The 12,001-nt window shown below is 34.7% G+C and overlaps 1 protein-coding gene across 4 annotated transcripts in view; it reads left to right on the forward strand.

Annotated features, from left to right (window-relative positions):
• The window catches only part of RUNDC3B (RUN domain containing 3B), a 144,120-nt gene that overhangs the window by 81,039 nt on the left and 51,080 nt on the right, over window positions 1-12,001 (forward strand). For all 4 annotated transcript variants that reach the window (XM_057733682.1, XM_057733683.1, XM_057733680.1 and 1 more), the window contains 2 exons: window positions 4,564-4,732; window positions 11,282-11,439. In XM_057733682.1, the coding sequence (XP_057589665.1) occupies window positions 4,564-4,732; window positions 11,282-11,439 (327 nt within the window). The remainder of the gene's footprint in view (window positions 1-4,563; window positions 4,733-11,281; window positions 11,440-12,001) is intronic.

The following is a 12,001-nucleotide window of genomic DNA, read 5'->3' on the forward strand; positions in this document are numbered from 1 at the left end:
AACCCATGTCCCCTGCATTGGCAGGTGGATTCTTACCCACTGCGCCACCTAGGAAGTCCTGTACTGTTTTGATTACTGTCGATTTGTAATATATTTTGAAAGCAGAAAGTGCGATGCCTCCAGTTTTGTTCTTCTTCCTCCAAATTGCTTTGGCTATTGGGGATATTTTGTGGTTCCATACAAATTTTAGAATTGTTTGTTCAGTTTCTGTGAAAAACGCATTGGAATTTTTGTAGGCATTGCATTAAATCTGTACATTGATTTAGGTAGTATGGACATTTTAACAATATTAATTCTTTCAATTCATGAGCACAAAATGTCTTTCCATTTATTTGTGTCTTTATTTTTTTTCATCAACATCTTATAGTTTTTAGTGTTCAGATCTTCCATCTTCTTAGTTAAATTTATTCATAGGTATTTTATTCTTTTTGATGCAACTGCAAATAGGATTGTTCTCAATTTCTCTTTCTGACAGTTGATTATTAGTGTATAGAAATACAGCTGATTTTTGTGTGTTGATATTGTAATCCTGCAACTTTACTGAATTTATTTATTCTAACAGTTTTTTGGTGGAGTCTTTAGGGTTTTTTTATGTATAATATCATATCATATGTGAATAGAGTGACAGTTTTATTTCTTCCTCTTTTGACTGTACTCCTTTCATTTCTTTTTCTTGCCTAATTGCTCTCTGGTTAGGACGTCCAATACTATGTTGAATGTAAGTGGTGAGAGTGGTCACTCTTGTCTTATTCCTGATCTTAGAAGAAAAGCTTTCAGCTTGACAGCACTGAATATGGTGTTAGCTGTGGGCTCAACATACACAGCCTATATTATGTTGAAGTATGTTCCCCTCTATACCCAGTTTGTTGAGAGCTTTTATGATCTTTTCTTTCTCGATATTTAAATTTACTTCTTTTCTTATGAGTAAATAAGGCTTATAAACATCCCTTGAAGTACTACTTTAGCCACATCCTAAAAGTTTGATACATTAGTTTTTATTTTAGTTGTTTAAAGTACAGTTTCCACTATAATTTTTTAATTAATTAATTTATTTAATTGGCTGTGTTGGGTCTTTTTTTGCTGTGCGTGGGCTTTCTTCGGTTGCGGCAAGTGGGGGCTGCTCTTCATTGCGGTGCACAGGCTGCTCATTGCCGTGGCTTCTCTTGTTGTGGAGCATGGGCTCTAGGTGTGTGGGCTTCGGTAGTTGCAGCACATGGGCTCAATAGTTGTGGTTCACGGGCTCTAAAGCACAGGCTCAATAGTTGTGGCACACGGGCTTAGTTGCTCTGCGGCATGTGGGATCTTCCTGGAGCAGGGATCGAACCCATGTCCCCTGCATTGGCAGGCAGATTCTTAACCACTTTGCCACCTAGGAAGCCCTCCACTATAATTTTTTGACCAAAGGTTACTTGGAGTAAAGTTTTTAATTTTCAAATATTTTCAGTGCCTTTGTTATTGTTGTGATTAGTGAATGTGGTCTACATAATAATAGTTCTTTGAAATTTGTTGAGAAATGGTCTAGAATCAATGGTATTCCAGTGATTGGGTCCAGTATTCATTACATTATGCTTGTTAATGGTGTTGTTCCAATACAGTATTTTATATCCTTTCTCATTTATCCTTTTCTAATCTTTTTAATTATTGAAATGATGTAGTAAATTCTTCACTATGAAATTCAATTTGTTGAGTTTTCCTTGTGGTATTTTTAATTTTTACTGCATATTTTTTAAACTAACTTGTCAGATGCATACAATTTTAGAATTCTTAATTTATCCTGATGTAATGACAAAGGATCAATATGTAGTAGCCATAAATATGTAGTAATTTTTTTTAATTTCTTGAAGTTTATTTTGTCTGATATTAATGGAATCTAACCAGTTTTCTTTAGGTTAGTATTTTTCTAGTCTTTTTTTTTTTTACCATATTTAATATGGCATATCTTCCATTTAATATGTCAGTTTTAAGTTGTAACATGATTTCAGATGTGTTAATATGTGAAAAAATATACAGTAAGAATTTATGAAATAGAGTTCTTTTAACCTTTCTGTGCCCTTATGTTTTTAAATATATCTTTTAAAATAGTACTTAACTTGAGTTTAAAAACTCTAGTCTAATGGGCTTTATCTTTTAACTGAGGTGCTTAGGGTATTTACTGATATTTTTGGAATGATATCCACTGTATTGCTTTTTTACTTTCTATTTGTCCTACTTTTTCTGCTCGTTCTGTCTTCTTCATCTCCTTCTTTTTCTCCTCCTTCTTTTCTTTTTTGGATTGACTTTTCCATTCCCCCCATTTTATTCTTCTGCTAGTTTATAATTTACATACTACTCTTACTGGTACTCCGTTAGCTTTACTATGCATATTTAAACCTTAATGAAGGCTAAATTTAATATCTTTTCCACTTATCCAGATAAATGAGGACCTTGTGTTCTTTTAACTCTAATCATTTAATTCTTGACATACACTATTACCGTCCAGAATTTTAGGTCTGTCCTTGATATATTTAAAACTCCATATACTAGGCATTATTGTTAGTGTTTTATACTCTCACTATTTGTTTAGGTTTATCCATAAGTTAACTATTTTCTTTGCTTAGTGTTCCTTCTTGTACCATTTTCCTTTTTCCTGAATTACAATCATTAGGAAGTTCTTTTAGTGAGAATTTGTTGATAACATCCCTCAAGTTTTAGTTTTCTGAAAATATGCTTATATTGCCATCTTTCTGGAAGGATAATTTTGCTGTACATGATAACCTAGTGTAGCAGTTATTTTTTTCTTAGCATTTTGAAAAGCTTTAATAAATGTTTTGATTTCTTCATATCTACCATACATTTTACTAATTCTCTACTTCAATTTTTTCTGCTTTTTAGCTAATTCATTTAATTTTTAATATCAACATCTTTTAAAAGCTCTATTTGTTTTTCAAAGCTGGAACTTTATATTTATTTATTTATTTATTCGCTTCATTGCGTCTTCATTGCTGCATGTGGGCTTTCTCTAGTTGCGGCGAGCAGGGGCTGCTCTTTTTTGTGGTGCATGGGCTTCTCATTGCGGTGACTTCTCTTGTTGTGGGGCACGGGCTCTAGCGGCACGCGGGCTTCAGTAGTTGTGGCACACAGGCTGGGTTGCTCTGCAGCAACCAAAGACCAGGGCTCGAACCCATGTCCCCTGCATTGGCAGGCAGATTCTTAACCACTGCACCACCAGGGAAGTCCCAAAGCTGGAACCTTATTATCAGCCACTGCTTTTTTTCTCCAAGCCACCCAAAGCCACAAATGTGACAGGCAAATTTCATTTGGTGTGTGTTTGCATATTGGTTTGTTTCCGAGATCATCAACTGGGAACATCTCCTTGGTTGCACTTTTATGCAGAGGTCTCTGATTCAAATCTGCAGCATGTCTGGACCTGACTCAGGAGCCCAATAATTGCAAACACAGATTGTGGAGGATAAAAAACATAATATTTTTCTTTGATCCTTATCATATTTTCTACCATTATATATATATTAACTCACAAAATTATAATTCCTGACCTGGAATTCCTTTGGCTCATATTTTCTAGGTGTGTTTCCATCTTTTTAATTTTAATTTTTCTGTATTCATGTGTATCTTGTAGACAAGTTATTGTCGGCCCTTATTTGTCTTAATCAAACTAGAGCATCTGACTTGTGGTTGTTGAGTTTAACCCATTTAAGAATTTTTGTACTTTCTTTTGTATTAGTGCTTATTCTCCATCTTATTTTTTGTTTTAAAAATTTATTGTATTTTCTCATTTTGCTCCTCTGTTTGATAGTTTCTTTGTATACCTTGAAGGTTATACAGACTATTTTTATGCTGTTTCTTAAATGTTAATATCATTTCTTATATTGTAAAATTTATTTTCCCTGTCCCTTTTAAAGTATTTTTTTGTCTAAACTAGATGATTATCTTAGCACACTCTCCTCTCCATTATATAGTTTCTCTCCTACTATTTTCCCCACCTGATTCTGTATTTCTCTACCATACTGGTTTCATAAGGAATTTTAGATATGGATTGTAATGGATATTTTCTCTGCTTCACCTCTGCCTTTCCTTCTTCCGCCAGTAGAAAATGTTTAGGTGTAACTAGTTTTTCTGAACCTCTTGTTATCTTCTCTTTGTCAAAGCCAAGCTGATCTTGGGCATTCCCTGATATTATACCCCACGGGCAGCACACTGGTGGTGCTATTTTCTGCCTGACAGTGGAGATGGGACAGGCAGTGATCTGCGTGGGACAGTGAAAAGAACGAGCTAGAAAAGCTCTTCTCAGCACATTGGAGTTTCTGGTTTTCTCTTCTTTGGAAGTCTTTTCTCTCTCCTCAAGACATTCTCACAGTTTTTGTGTTAATGCCTTAGATGTGTAAACCTCATTTGAATTTCTGTAGCATTTCTAGGCTTGATGGTAGTATCAGTATTATTGTATAGTTAGTGCTGAATATTTTGGAGCTTGCTCACTACTAACTTGCAAATACAGAAGTATTTCTAAAAAATCAAAGTGGAACATAGTATGAACTTTATTTTTTTAAAAACTTTTGATCTTCTCAGTTCTGATAGTATCAGCAGTGATGAGGAAGAGCTGAGGACTTTGGGAAGCAGTGGTAGTGAAAGCAGCACTCCAGAGAACGTCGGGCCTCCTTTCATCATGGATGAGAATAGTTGGTTCAACAAGTGTAAGAGAGTTAAACAAAAGTATCAACTAACCCTGGAGCAGAAGGTATTTATCAGTTGTCAAAAGTCATTTAATGTGGCCCTAGTTACTGCCTTTAGACTGTCACTATCAAAAGATCTTTTAGCTGCATAGAAGTATTTACCTATTGCTACCTGCTTTCTGTTCTTGGATTGTCCCCTCTTAATTAAAAATCAGGCCCAGTTTTAGGAGAGGCTTTTGTTTGTTAAACTTTTTCTGATTTTATGTTTTAATATAAGAATAAGCCATTTATTCTTCTGTATGCAGTTTCATTTATACATTTCTATGATTAATTTTATAAAAGACTATCTGTTTTGTGAAAATGCAGTGATTGCCTAAGAAATTCTCTATGTGTGCCTCACTCTTTTTTTAAAAATTAGGTGTTTTAGCAGCTCTTGTGTGTTAAGCACTGTAGTAGGCAAGGTGGAGTACATAACAGAATCAAATATAAAGGCTATCATCTTGAGTTGTAACCTCTTCTTTTTCACTATATTATTTGTTTCCCTTTCTACCCTTCCTTTCAAATTATCATTATTCATAGATGACCTATATAGGGAAAGCCCAATGGAATTATCAATAGAAATATTAGAACAATAAAAAATACACTGAGGAAAATTGTTAGAAAGGAAATTTACAAATATGAAGAAATTTCCTGTACACAAACAGCTGCTAGTTAGGAAATATAAAGAAAAAGGTCCCGTTTATAACAGCTACAAAAATGTGTGTAATCTATATGAAGAAAACTTTAATACCCTGCTAAAGAAGAATTCTGGTACCAGCTACCAACAAGAAGTCAGACTAAGGTAACTGAAAGCTTTTACACTGCAAAAATCTGAAAATGCTGAGTAGAATAAAATTTTGAAAAAGTTTCATACAGAGCTGCTCTCTCAGAGAATACAAGCTCACTATGGACTGTAAACAGGAAAGGGCCTAAAAACAAGTGGACCAAGTCATGAGTTAAAGTCGCTGCAGACTCCTGGGGTGGGGGTGAGGGGCCGTTCCTGTAACCTAGGTACTTGTGGTACTTTCAGTACCAACAGGGGAGCAGCAAATCTAGGCCCACTGTCATTCAGGATGGAAACCGAACCTAGAAGGCAGGAATGAGATGCAGAATGGCAGAGTAAGCACAGAAATTGGTGAATAAACCTTGACTACATGAAACAGCAACAGCAATATTAATGACCAACAGGGGGTGGCAGTGATGTTCTGGAATATGCTTAGCAGCTGGCTTTGCAGAGAAAATAGATGAGCCCTGATTTGTAGCATTTGCTGATTTCTCTGGGGTAAATACTCCCATCATGGCCAGCTTAAAACTATCAATTTGATGTCACTGAATGCAGAATGAGGAGGAGATGCACAGTAGCACACCATTATATAGTTTTTCTACCAGACAGACACAGTAAATATAAATGACTTAAAGAGCACAGATAGTAAAATATAGTAAAATACTTGGGAAGTGATGGATTTTGAGTAGTTATTTCCTTGTTTTTAAATATAATTTACTTAATTGTAAGTTTACGTAATTTAAATTTTAGTAATAGCAGAGTTTCAGCAACTGAATTATAAAATTAAGTTGTTAAAACTGAAGCTTAACAAGTAGTTCTGACTTGAGCCCACCCTGGAAAGTAAAATGGAACTAAAACACTATCTAATAGTATCAGAAAGAGTGAAAGAGGGTTATTGAAGCTGAAGCCTTTTGAGGTCTTTGTATTAGAGCAAAGAAGTGTAGACATATTTTTTAATGTGTATGTCTGTTTCCAAAGTTGTGGTTAAAAGAAATAGAATATTTAGCTTTTAAACTAATAATAAGAAAAGAATAAGGAAAATTGATTAATACAATAGAAAAGAGCAAATGAGAAAAAAATAAGAATGCTATAAAGAAAACACAAAATAAAGTGGTAGAAATAAATCTCAATATAACCAAAAGAGTCAACATCACCATAAAAGTAAATGATGTTAGGGAGATTGGGATTGCCATATATACATTAATATGTATAAAATAGATGACTAATAAGAAAAAAATATCACATTGTTAAAAAAAAAAAAAAAAGTAAATGGTGTGAACTTCCCTAAGTCAAACTCTTAGGAATTCCCTGGCTGTCCAGTGGTTAGGATTCTGTGCTCTCACTACTGAGGGCCTGGGTTCAACCCCTGGTCAGGGAACTAAGATCCCACAAGCCTCATGGTGAGGCCAAAAAATAGTAATAATAATTTTAAAATTAAGAAAGAGCAAACTCTTAAATTTATTTTTTAAATCATAAATTTTAGTTGTATGCTCTCTGTAAAAGGCATACATAAAATAGTGACACAAAAAGGTTAAAATTAGAAGGATAAAAATAAGTAGGCAGGGGCTTCCTAGGTGGCGCAGTAGTTGAGAATCTGCCTGCCAATGCAAGGGACACAGGTTCAATCCCTGCTCCAGGATGATCCCACATGCTGCGGAGCAACTAAGCCCGTGTGCCACAACTATTGAGTCTGTGCTTTAGAGCCCATGAGCCACAACTGTTGAGCCCATGTGCTGCAACTACTGAAGCCCACGTGCCTAGAGCCTGTGCTCCACAATGAGAAGCCACAGCAATAAGGAGCCTGCACACCACAACGAAGAGTAGCCCCTGCTCACTGCAACTAAAAAGAAAGCCCGCGCACAGCAAAAAAGATCCAACACAGCCAATAAAACAAATAAATAAATATATTAAAAAAAAAAAAAAGAGTAGGCAAATACTAACCAAAATAATTCTGTATCAGTATCATTCAAGATAGACATTAAAGCAAAAAGCATTATTAAGAGTAAAGAAAAACATTGCCTTTTTAAAAAAGAACAATTCACCAGGAATGTATAACAGTGCTGAATTTACATGTATTTAACAATGTAGCCATGAAAAATTTGAAATAGAAATTAATAGAATATCCAGGAGAAATAGATAGACCCATAATTATAGTAGAAATTTTTAACATCCTAATAATTACAGATTAAACAAACAAAAAATTGGTAAGGATGTAATGAACTTGAACAGCACAACTAGTAAGAATGATTTAAAATATGTTTAATGCTAACAATTAGAATACACATTCTTTCAAGCACACATAGGACAGCTATTCAATTTTTATGGACTATACTAGGTGACAAAACAAATGCCCACAAATACCAAAGAAATTATATAATAGTGTTCACAATACAATAAAGTTAGATTCAATAGAAAAAGTTTACCACCACCTGAAGTACACCAATGGGGATTTTAAAAAAATAAAGCCTTCTAAATTATGGGTTGAAAAGAAATGAGGAAATGCTTAGAAATGAACAGGAATGAGGGGCTTCACTGGTGGCGCAGTGGTTGAGAATCCGCCTGCCAATGCAGGGGACACGGGTTTGATCCCAGGTCTGGGAAGATCCCACATGCTGCAGAGCGACTAAGCCCGTGTGCCACAACTACTGAGCCCACATGCCATAACTACTGAAGCCCACACACCTAGAGCCTGTGCTCCACAACAAGAGAAACCACCCCATGAAAAGCCTGTGCACCACAACAAAGAGTAGCCCGTCACAAATAGAGAAAGCCCATGCACAGCAATGAAGGCAAAACAAGCAGCCAATAAATAAATAAATAAATAAATTTATAGAAATGAACAGGAATGAAAACAATGCATACTATTAGTACTAGGTTGCAGCTTGTGCAGTACTTGGAGAATTACTTATCTTAGAAAAGAAAGAATGAAAATTAAAGAGCTAAGCATCCAAGAAGTAAACAAAAACAACCAAACCATTTCAAAATAAGCAAAATAGTAAAAGTGAGAGCAGATATTAATGAAATAAAGAGGTACAGAATTAATAAAACAAAAAGCTATAAAAACTAATCTGTAAAAACTAATGAAGTAGACAAATCTCAACCTAATTAAATTTTTAAAAGTTAAGGCACAGACACTTTTAAGAATTAAAAGAGATTAAAAGAATTAAAAGGCAGCAGAACTCTAAATGCAGTGGAGACCCCCCATAATTATCAATGAATAATTTTAGCAGTTTTATGTCAGTACCTTAGAAAACTTAGATGAAGAATTTTTATAAATATTACTTCTCAAAGTTAATAGACCTATAATCATTGAAAAAATTAAACAAGTAGTTTAAAATCTGTTCCCTCCTCCCCCCAAAATCACCAGACTTGTTTAGTTTTTGAGATAGATGCTACCAGATGTTCAAAAGGCAGTAATTCCTATTGTATACCGAGTGTTCTTGAGAATAGGAAAAGAAGAAATATTTTCCAGTGAATTTTATGATTTTGGTATAACTTAGATACTAGTATAAAGTCACATGAATTAATACGGGTTGTAATTAGTATAAAAACCGTAGTATGAACAATTTGGTGTCTCTAATAAATGTGGAGATGTGTGTGGCCAATGGCCCAGCAACTGTACTCATAGTCACGTCTCCTAGAAGCTCTCAGATGTGTGTACCAGGTTTCATATAACTGACTGTTCATAGTAATACTGTTTATATTAAGAAAAATCTAAATCCAAATGGCCATTGCTAGGAGAGTGAATAAATAAGCTGCAGTATTCGTACAACAGAATACTGTCCACTGTTGAGAGTGAATGAGCGAACTATAGATAGACTCATCACTGTAGATGAAAAAGCAAGTTTCAGTGTAGATAAAATGTAGATAAAACCCAGCCAAACTAAACAATATATTGTTTAAGATGACATGCATTTGTGGTATCGCTAGAAGGAAAAGCAAGGGGATGATAAACGCAAATCTCAGGATATTGTTATCTTTGCAAAGGAGGCAGGGGCTGTGATCAGGGAGGACATTATAGGGGCTCTGAAAGTATTGATCTAGGTGCTGGGTATTTAAGTATTGTTTAATTACTGCTGTTTATAAATAATCATATTTATATAGTTTACATTAAGCTATGTATACATATAAAATTTCATTTGTAAAAATTAACTTTATTTTTAATTTTTGAGATTTTTATTATGGAAAAAAACAAATATTTGAGAATGGTCAGGAAAAAAAATCTGAAAAAGAAGTTCAATGAGAGGAGCAGTGTTAGTTACTATTAACATGTATCATGAAGCCAAAATAGCTAAAGCAGTTTGTTAATAGCACATGAAAAGGATAAGAAATGGAATAGGAGATTACTTAAAAAAAGATTCTTATTAATATCCTGAGAGGAATTGAAAGCACACTGATCTAAAAAGAATAGAATGCCATGAGAAGGGAACAGTCAGAAAACACGAAAAAAAATTGGAAATTAAAAATAAGATTTCTGGACTTTCCTGGTGGCACAGTGCTTAAGAATGCATCTGCCAATGCAGGGGACGTGGGTTCGATCCCTGATCCGGGAAGATCTTACATGCTGTGGAGCAGCTAAGCCCATGTGCCACAACTACTGAAGCCCACACGCCTGGAGCCCGTGCTCCTCAACAAAAGAAGCCACCGCACTGAGAAGCCTGCGCACTGCAACAAAGAGTAGACCCCACTCGCCACAACTAGAGAAAGCCCACATGCAGCAGTGAAGACCCAGCACAGCCAAAAAAAATAAAAATAAGATTTCCCAAGTTCAGAAATATAGTATAAGGATTTGGAGGATAAATTCAACAAACACTCCCAGAAAGCAGAGCAAAAGGACAGAGAAACAGTAAATGAGTGAAAAGATAAGAGAGGATCTGTCCAGGAAGTGTCATATCTATTAGGTGTCAGCTAATAATAATAGCTAGGAGTTATACGTTGCATACAGGGTACCAGATAGTATTCTAAGCACTTTACCTGTATTAATTCATTTAATCTTCCCAGCTAGGTACCCTTGTTGTTCCCATTTTTTAGATGATGAAACTAAGGCACAGAGAGATTAAGTAATTTACCCAAGGACACTTTTTTTTTTTTTAGAACTTTTATTGAGATATTATTGACATACAATAAGCTGCATATATTTAAAGTGTACAACTTGATTTTTTTTTGTTATTAGTAATGTATATATGGCAATCCCAGTCTCCCAATTCATCCCACCCCAACCACCGCCCCCCCCCCCCCCCCCCCCCCCGCTTTCCCTCCTTGGTGTCCATATGTTTGTTCTCTGCATCTGTAGGGCACTTACTTTATAAGTAGTAGAACAGAATATGACACGAGACAATCCCTAAGCCTGCAGTCCTAACCTAGACATTATACTGCTTCCCACTAATTTGTTGACGCTAAAATGTTAATAACTGCTTTTGAAAAATAATCACATAGAGGCAGCTTTTTAATTGATCTTTCTGTAATTAGGTCTGTATTTTGAAGCTAGAAGGCATTTAGAGTGTTTATCACTGTTGTGGGGCTTAGAAATTATAATCTTTTAACTAAGTATTACCTTAAATTACAAACATATTTTATTGAACTTTAGAGAAGAGCTTTAAATAATGAGAACATGTGTTAAATTTTTAATTCAATTAAAACAATTATTCTTTTTTTACTATTTCTTCAGTGATGCTTGGAAATTGTTTCATTACAATATAGATAAGAATAACATTTAAGCTACTCAGCATTTATCTTCAAGATACATATTAGAATTTTGCACTTGCTGTATCTTGCTGATCTGTATTTCCAGGGTTATCTTGAAGAACTCTTACGACTTCGGGAGAACCAGCTGACTGAATCTGTCGCTCAGAATAAAATACTACTACAAAGGATTGAAGATTCTGATCTGGCTCATAAATTGGAGAAGGAACAATTAGAATATATAATTGTGGAGCTTCAAGATCAGCTGTAAGTGAGTCCTTTTGGAAAAATTTTGGCAGTATGTAGTTAAGAAGAATGTCACGTGTGGTGTAGGATTCAAGTTCCAAGAAATCTGATTGCCTGCTATTTAGTTGTTTTTCACTTACTCTTTTTAAAAAGTTTACTTTTTTCTTATAAAAGTATCCGTGATCACTGTAGAAACGTTACAAAATATGGGAAGAAAATAAAAATCACCTTCGGTTGTTCTATCCAGTTAACTGTGATAACTTGGTGTGAATTATTCCAAATGCATATGCATAATTTTAAAGTAGTTATTTAGTGATTGATTGACTGCAGAAAGATGGTATATAAGATCATCTATTCAAAGTACACTGTACTTCTCCTATTAAGGAGAAATACATGTTTGTTTATGGCATTTTGTAAATATATATGCAGTGATCTGTGGCTTTAAAAAAATTCTGTGTTTCTGTGACAATGTTTGTTAATCCAGCCAGTTGAGTTACTTACAGAAAAATAGGGCATGTAATAGTTCTTCATGTACAAGTAAGAACTGTTTCCCTCCCCCCAAAACCTTAGTTACCTGAATTGT

Source organism: Hippopotamus amphibius, chromosome 4 (assembly GCF_030028045.1).
Source record: "Hippopotamus amphibius kiboko isolate mHipAmp2 chromosome 4, mHipAmp2.hap2, whole genome shotgun sequence".
Classification (NCBI taxonomy): domain Eukaryota; kingdom Metazoa; phylum Chordata; class Mammalia; order Artiodactyla; family Hippopotamidae; genus Hippopotamus; species Hippopotamus amphibius.